We start from the raw sequence: 9219 nt of genomic DNA, 5'->3' as shown, positions 1-9219 counted from the left end.
ACGCCCACATCCCATATAACGGTAATTTAGAGAAATACGAAATCTTCGATAAATCAGTAAATATTAAAGCTAATTTATTCAAAATTGATGCTTGCAACAATTCTCTACCAAGAAATACGCTTAAGAGAAAATTTTTAAAAATGGCCGTGGCACCGCCCACTTATGATCAGGTATATGTATCTCGGTAACCGTTCTAGCAATTTGTACCAAACTCGGTGTGGTTAACGTGCTTGCCACATAGAAGCAAAACGTTGAAAATTATTGAAGTCGAACTAAAATTACGGCCCCTTTCCATGTAACAGTAAATTTCAGAAATGCTTGAAACTTCAATATTTCGAAATTTAAGGACGCTAATTTACTCAAAATGGATACACCCCGGTTTACCATGTAGCGGTAGCTTTCGGAAAGGTGAAAAACATATATTTAATACTTGCGCCGGGTATTTAATGTTCGGCTCCGCCCGAACTTAGACTTTCTTACTTGTTTCTTTTTTAATTTAATACGAAATCTGACATAAGGGATAAAATCATTTTTCACTTAAATTGCTGGTGAAACGGGCAGTAAAGTCGGTAAAATTGGATATTTAATTTTTGGAAATTTTTAAAAACTGAAAAATCGGAGAACCTTTAAACAAATTTACAACACTTTCGAAATGTTTTCCAGTTTTCAACTTAATCAAATTCGAATAACGTTATTTTGGTAAAAAACTCGTTTAAAAAAATTTAAGATCTCTTTTGAATTTCCCCGTATGTATTTCGTTTAATTCTTCTAGATGTTTCATAAAAACTCAGTCGAATCGTTTCATAAGCAAAACGAATGTATCCTTCAAATTTTGCCCTTATTTTTTGTTTTAAATTACCCAATTAATTTTTTTTTATAAATTCAAACAAAACACATGCTGTGATTAAAATTCAAATACTACTTAATACATACATACATACAATATATCTTTTATTTTGCGAAATAAGTTTATTTTTTATACCCGAGTGCACTTGTGCACAAGGGTATTATAACTTTGTTCACATAACGGTTGTTTGTAACAGGCAAAACGAATCGAGATAGATATAGACAAATGCATACATAAATGATCAGGATGAAAAGAGAAATCGATTAAGCGGTGACTGTCTGTCCGTCCGTCCGTCTGTGCACACGATAACTCGAGTAAAAATTTAGATATCTTAACGAAACTTGGTATGTGCACTTCTTTCGGGCGGAGGACGGATGGTATTGAAAATGGGCAAAATCGGACAATAACCGCGCCTACCTCCCATATAACGGTAATTTTCAGAAATACGAAAACTGCGATATTTTAGTAACTACTGAAGATTATTCACTCAAAATTGATATTTACAATAAGTTTTAGACAAAAAATAAGAATATTATAAATTTTTGGAAAATGGGCGTAGCCACGCCCACTTATGGTTACATGTGTATATCTTGGTAACCGCTGCACCAATTTCTTCCAAACTTGTCACAGTTGTTAACCTTGGTATATCATACGAAATGGCCGAAATTTTTTTTAAATCGGACAATAACCACGGTAATTAGACACACACACACACCACATATAACGGTAATTTAGAGAAATACGAAATCTTCGATAAATCAGTAATTATTGAAGCTAATTTATTCAAAATTGATGCCTGCGACAATCCTTTACCAATAAATACGTTCATGCTACAATTTTGAAAAATGGGCGTGGCACCGCCCACTTATGATCACATATATGTATCTCGGTAACCGTTCTACCAATTTGTACCAAACTCGGTGTGGTTAACGTTGAAAATTATTGAATGCAAAACGTTGAAACTTATTGAAATCGAACTAAAATTACGGCCGCTTTTCATATAACAGTAAATTTCAGATATGCTTGAAACTTCAATATTTCGAAATTTAAGGACGCTAATTTACTCAAAATGGATACACCTCGGTTTACCATGTAGCGGTAGCTTTCGGAAAGGTGAAAAACATATATTTAATACTTGCGCCGGGTATTTAATGTTCGGTTCAGCCCGAACTTAGACTTTCTTACTTGTTTCAAAATAAAGAATTTCATACTTTATCACCAAGCTTCTAAAGACTGGTTTTCACTATGTCATATTTTGACACAATTTTATCTGCTTTATCTATACCTTTACCGATAATATTATTGGCCACAAACTGACAGATAGCCGATTTAGCAGCGCACGTACCCGACTAAAGACCTATTCTGATCGAAATCAATGGATAAACCGCGTTTTAAACCCATTTGACAATGTGTTTTTTACTTATTTGACGACAAATGCCACTGAATTTGACATAGTGAAAACCAGCCTTAAGAAATAAAACTGTTTTAAGAGAAATATTATATTTTCTACCAATAGTTTCCTCCAANCTGCACCAATTTCTTCCAAACTTGTCACAGTTGTTAACCTTGGTATATCATACGAAATGGCCGAAATTTTTTTTAAATCGGACAATAACCACGGTAATTAGACACACACACACACCACATATAACGGTAATTTAGAGAAATACGAAATCTTCGATAAATCAGTAATTATTGAAGCTAATTTATTCAAAATTGATGCCTGCGACAATCCTTTACCAATAAATACGTTCATGCTAAAATTTTGGAAAACGGGCGTGGCACCGCCCACTTATGATCACATATATGTATGTATCTCGGTAACCGTTCTACCAATTTGTACCAAACTCGGTGTGGTTAACGTTGAAAATTATTGAATTCGAACTAAAATTACGACCGCTTTTCATATAACAGTGAATTTCAGAAATGCTTGAAACTTCAATATTTCGAAATTTAAGGACGCTAATTTACTCAAAATGGATACACCCCGGTTTACCCTGTAGCGGTAGCTTTCGAAAAGGTGAAAAACATATATTTAATACTTGCGCCGGGTATTTAATGTTCGGTTCAGCCCGAACTTAGACTTTCTTACTTGTTTCAAAATAAAGAATTTCATACTTTATCACCAAGCTTCTAAAGACTGGTTTTCACTATGTCATATTTTGACACAATTTTATCTGCTTTATCTATACCTTTACCGATAATATTATTGGCCACAAACTGACAGATAGCCGATTTAGCAGCGCACGTACCCGACTAAAGACCTATTCTGATCGAAATCAATGGATAAACCGCGTTTTAAACCCATTTGACAATGTGTTTTTTACTTATTTGACGACAAATGCCACTGAATTTGACATAGTGAAAACCAGCCTTAAGAAATAAAACTGTTTTAAGAGAAATATTATATTTTCTACCAATAGTTTCCTCCAAAATTCCTTTGACATACGATTTTTGTTTCCACATACTTTAAAAAAAAAAACTAAAATATATTTTGTGTGGAAATAATCTCCTCGAAAAAAATTTCGCCTTTTTTGATCTTGATTTTCGTATCACCACCAATTACAAAAAAAATCCCAAATATAAAAATTGTGTTTTGTTATATTTAGCTAACAGTTGCTAGCAAATAAAAAATTAAATTTTACATTCTGGTTGAATTGAAAAATTTCCCGGTATTTTTATTTAAAATATACTTTCTTTGAGGAAAGGGCCGACATTCTTTATTTTTATACTAATACCCAAAATTTAGTTCCTAATAATTCCTACTTTATAAAAAAAAAGTTAGACTAATGCGAGAATTTTCCTAATATTTTTATTAATAGAATTAAAAAAAAAAATATCGAAATCCAATTACCTAGAAACTTTACTCCTATAGAATCCCCTATGTTATTTTCCCACCAATTCCATAAATTTCCCGATAATATCTATTGAAAAAAGTCTTTAAAAAATTTCGAAATCCTTTTTCTCTCTTTTATGTATCCACAAATTCTAATATGTACTAAAAATACCAAAAATTTCCCCATACACATTTATATAAAAAATAATAATTTCAAAACAAATATTAAAATTTTGTGTTATTTTATATTCTTATATGTTCAAAGATTTTCCCACTAAGTTCAAAAATTTCCCAATAAGTATGTATGTATTATTCAAAAATTCATTGAAAAAATGTACTTATCTAACCCACTTAGAAAAAAAAATTATTTGAAAAAATGTTTTCCTTTTTTTTACTTTCTTTTTCATCTTTTTCTAACTGACGTGCTATAAATAAAATTTTAATTTCCCCACTAATTTCGAAAATTCCCCACTACATATTTTTATAAAAACATTTTATTGAAAACAAATATATATTAAAATTTCTTTTATGTTTTTAACTAACCAAAACACTAATTGAAAACCAAATTTTATATTCTGACTTGTTAAAAACACTCAATATTTTTTTTTATACACAAATTTATTAAAAATCTTAAATTTTGTATTCCCACTAATTAGAAAAATATCCCAAGATCTTTATTAAAAAAATATCCCAATAGTTTGATTAAAAAAAATCATCGAAAAAGCGTCGAAATCGTCCTTTCACTTTCACAGTATATTTTTTTATTCTGACAAACTCGAAAAATCTCCTAATATTTTTGTTAAGAAAATTTCGTTTAAGAAAGTCGAAACCGAGCACTAATAGAAAATCCATTTTATATTCCCTCTGGTTCCAATCCATATTACCATATATTTTCCGCTATTTTCAAACAAAAAAATTTTCTGATAAAATTTCGAATACATTTTAATAAATTAATTCACAGGAATGAAATTTTTTTTTTTCTTGTTTTTGAAAATTCGGTCAAAGTCTATACCTACCGTACATAGACTATTCTTAAAAAAAATTACGCTAACTTATGTTTCCTACCCCTACTCCTACTATTCCAACTTCTCATATAAAAATCATCTGCTTTCGGAAAAAGCTCCTTTACATAATCATAAAGCCCTTATTTTTTCCTGTTCTAAAAAAAAAAAAAGTATAACCTCTTGCTTATATTTATTAATTACGCAGCCCAAATACTTGCCATTTGTGGAAGCCCAAATTATTGCGCTAATCGCTGCCTACTTGATAGTGCATCCCTTTGGTGTCAGCACCGAGTCAATTTGTGTCTACCTACGACAATCTATGAAAACGCTAGACCTACAGGTCCTAACTTTAGAACAAATACTCACAACCTATACGAATCTCTTCAAAATGGAATGTCAGACAGCAGATGGAGGGGATGACGAAACTAAAGTGCAATGGAAGTTTTGTGGATTTACAGAAGCTAACGATGTATTTAAGGAGGAAAACGAAACAGCCAACGCAAAAAATGGAGATTAGAGAAAATAGAAATGGCAAATTCTAACGTAAGAATCTTGGACTCCCTACTGGCTAATTAAATAACTTGATAAGCATTTTTTTATTGCAAATGTATGTACATATACATATTACATAAATAACAATTATTCACAAATGCAACATCGATTTTAATTCATAGATTTTAATACATAATTCAATGTTAATTGGAGCTGATTAAATGAGTTTTAATTACATTAAAAAAATGAATCTTAAAAATGTACTCTCAAAAAAAAATTTTGATTATTATTAGTTTTTATTTGATTGTAGTTATTGAAAATGCAATAAAAGGTTTACAAACTAATCTCAATATTATTTATGTAGTAATGGTGGGCGTTTGTAATAAATTGTATTCGTAAAAGTAGAAATGCAGCACCAACATTTGCGTGTGTTATGGCCCTTATTCAATGGAGTTTTCTGGAAAACCTTTACCATTCCTATCTTCAAATTAAAGTTTTTTGGAACACAATATTTTCGCCTTCAGCCGCGATGTAATCGTTCAACTCCTCTTGCCTTATGCTCAAAGAGAATATGGTTTCACTTTGTTGAACCTCTCTACAAGACAGTTAACGAAAAGGGGACGGTGGTGTCATTTGGACTATTTTCGTATTTTACGAATATTTGTCCTGACTTCATCTATGTACCTCTTTAGATATCGGTCATTTATCTTTCCAGACAGTTTGGAATTGAAAAGGATTGGATTTTTTTATCTAATCAAGCTTGCTGTTGTAGTTGTAGCGGCTCTGCCTCCGTCGGATTGTTCTTCAATAGTTGTCTTCAAGCTCAACTAACGGTTGGCCCAGGAAAAGTGATGTTTCGAGGAAAGACCGAACCAGAGGGAGAGGGGTGTTAGTTGAGATGGATTGAGTGGGCATGTGAAGTAGTGGTTGGTGTCGTGGGTGGAGTCTTCACGTAGGAACGATAGTAATTTCCTAGGATCCACATATTTCAATGACTAGGCGCGGGCGACAGGTCCACGATAGCTATTTTAGCGGGCTGATCAGGAGGCGCACAAACTGACCGGAAACAGTACAGCACTTGCTTTCATCAGTGATGATGTCGAGGTGGCCATCAGAAAGGCGTAAGTCTCTAAAGCCATTGGTCCCGACGGAATTTGCATGCTGATGCTGAAACATTTGGGACCCGGGAGTGTACCATATCTCACCAAGGTTCTCAACTTGTCAATGGCCACTCGCTGATAACAGGGAAGCTAGCCAAGAAAAGATAATCACCCCTATTCTGGTTGTCGTAAGTCGTTCACATCGACAGTCGTTCGTTGAATTATGTCATAAATAAAAACATAAACGGCAGATTTTAACACGTTTTCAGTACTTCTTCATTTCGAAGAGATAATAGGAATAAAAATTTGTAGTGGATTATGTCACTGGTTGCCTCATAACGCCAATGAAAATCTCAAATTTCGACGAACGACTGTCGTTTCGACAATGGGAATAGAGCCGAATCTTCTCGCCCGATAACACTTCTTTCTCCAGTCGCGAAGACACTTGAGGGCCCCAGCGGAACATCAGCATGGTTTCCGTAAAGTGCACAGCACAACAACGGCACTTAACGACATAAACACAGACAGAGCACAGTCCAGTAGCGTGGACTTGTAAAAGGCGTTTGACCCCAAACTTTGTCGTTTCTTCACTGCAAGGAGTCTAACCGACTCCTCAACGAAATGAACGGTGATGCTTCCCGACAGCACCTGGGGCAAAGACAAAGAAACGTTGCTGGCAACATACAAGGCAATTGGCCGGCCGTTCCGGAACTACGCTGCGCCTGTTTGGTCGCTGTGGACTATTTGGACGCAGTGGACGAAGCTACAGACTTGTCGGAAGGTCACACTCCTCACAGCGACGGGATGCCTGCTAATGTCGCCTGAACTCCATCTACATAGTGAGGCCCTCCGCTCAGGCATATTAGGAGGCATCTCTGGGGGTACCTGGACGCGGTCTAGACATACATCCACCAACGGGTCTACGTAACCGGAACGACCCAGATTTATATTTGGCCAAGGACTGTCACTTCAGCAACACTCCCCAAAAACTCTTGGCAACTTGTATGTTGCTACAACAACAGCAACACTGCCGGCATATGAATGCGGTGTTCGAAGATCAATCACCACCTGTCCTTGATTTGGAGCTTCAACTACCTCGCAAGATCCGTGCTAATCTGACCCTGTTACGGTCCGTATATTGTAGACGTCGCAACAGGTACTGAAAGTCGGAGGAGAATCTATGTATATAAAATAGAATAGAGTAAGCTTTGCGACCAGTAGGTCTATTGGGCCCTCCGCTTATCACATCACTGCATCTAGCCCCAAAGACTCCTTAAATTTTAGAAGAGATACCGGGGGTAGGGTTGAATGTGATCTTCTCTTGGCCATATACATATATGTATGTCAAAATGATGTGTTTGTTGTCATATGAATCAACACCACCTTGTATAAATTCGCCTTGTTGTCTGCAGACCCGTCTGCTCTATGAGAGCAAGCAATTAAATAGCCTTTCAGAGATTGAAGGCAACAAGAGTTTCGTCCACCTGCAGCCACCGGATGCCTCTTCATTGCTGAGCGAAGTATTCACCTTGCATTGCTTAACTGGTTTTGAAGTACTTAGTCAGAGGGCTGGCCAAAGCTTTAAGTGCAGCTTGGCTGTCACTGCAGGCACGTCAACTCCTTCCCCTCCATCTATTTTCCACCACGTAGTCTAAGGCCTTAAGTATTGCAAATACCTCAGCTTGGAAGACCGAAGCATATTCCCCAAGAGAAAAGTGAAGCCTATATATATTAAGTTCGAAAAAGACCCCAGATCCGGAGCCGGAGTCAGTTTTTGAGCCATCAGTGAAGATTCGATAGTGTGTGCGCCATAATTGTGTATGCAAAATAATTTTTTTGCGCTATCTGTCAGGATTACAGGAGAACCATTGCTCCTAAAAAATTGTGGGCATTAAAAATTAGAATCTTAGAACTTGAAAGGCTTTAAAGTCTCAATACGCACATTTTATACCGAAATACGGCCTGTTAAAAATCATCGAAAAATTTGGAATTTTTTTTCTCTCGCATTTTTTTGGAGTAGTGTATAATCGGCCTACATTGATAGATAAAGCCAAGCAACAATTCGCACAACGTCTTCAAAAGAGTCACAACTCAAAATAATACGTTTATCAGAAAATGCGAAAAACTATTTCTTATGGGTAAGGGCGACTTTACCATAGGTTTTCTTTAACAAATTATAACAAAATGAAAGGTAAATAAAAGCTCTGTGTACATTTTTAGCGCATAATTTAAAAAATGTCAAATTTTTAGTTGTGTCTCTTTTGAAGGCGGTGTGCGCATTTTTGTTCTTTTCTACCGAAACTAGATACATTTTCGTGGACCCACACTTGCCACTCGTGAACCCCGATATTTCTTTCACGCCACCGTAGACTCTCGTCGAGTCTTCCGTGGACCCCTGGGGGTCTTACTGATGTACATTGATGTATACTGACAAATATCGCCCGCGAGAAGTGGAGCAAAATGGCGCAAAAACGCGCTAATTGAGTCCTAGACAGTGACTAGAAAGCACAACGACCAACCAACCAAGGAGACCCATTTAGAGAACGGATATATCGTCGGTGATACTGCAAAACGTGCTATGTCACTTCTTACCTCTGGTGCTTAATCTGGATCTGATCGCTTCTGGCAATCGTTAATCTTCATCAACGAAAGGTAGAGAGTTTTATCATTCGTTTATTAGGGTATTACGACTTGAAGACAAATTCCGGTGCAAGTAAGGGACCATCGTAACTGTCAAGGGTAACTAATAGCCATAGACCGTTTTGCAATATCAACGACGATATGTATATTCCATATTATTAGCGGTTAATATATATATCCGTCTGAGTCCGTTATGTATATGGCTTTCTAAATTTGCAAGGGCTTTCTTAGTGTACATATTTATAATACACAAAGAATTACTACTTTTTGCGAAATCAACAAATTTCATCAGCTTACGCA

At 35.6% G+C, this 9219-nt stretch overlaps 1 protein-coding gene across 2 annotated transcripts in view; it reads left to right on the top strand.

Annotated features, from left to right (window-relative positions):
• The window catches only part of LOC108361650 (ecto-NOX disulfide-thiol exchanger 2), a 15278-nt gene extending 9836 nt beyond the window's left edge, over positions 1–5442 (top strand). For both annotated transcript variants that reach the window (XM_017614329.1, XM_017614328.1), the window contains exon 7: positions 4893–5442. In XM_017614329.1, the coding sequence (XP_017469818.1) occupies positions 4893–5204 (312 nt within the window). In that variant the 3' untranslated portion in view covers positions 5205–5442. The remainder of the gene's footprint in view (positions 1–4892) is intronic.
• The last annotated feature ends 3777 nt before the right edge of the window (positions 5443–9219 follow it).

This window comes from Rhagoletis zephyria, unplaced genomic scaffold (assembly GCF_001687245.7).
Source record: "Rhagoletis zephyria isolate East Lansing unplaced genomic scaffold, Rhagoletis_zephyria_1.1 Rzeph_scaffold_00809, whole genome shotgun sequence".
NCBI lineage: Eukaryota > Metazoa > Arthropoda > Insecta > Diptera > Tephritidae > Rhagoletis > Rhagoletis zephyria.
Note: the sequence above shows the minus strand (reverse complement) of the source record. Positions and strands in the feature narration are given on the sequence as shown.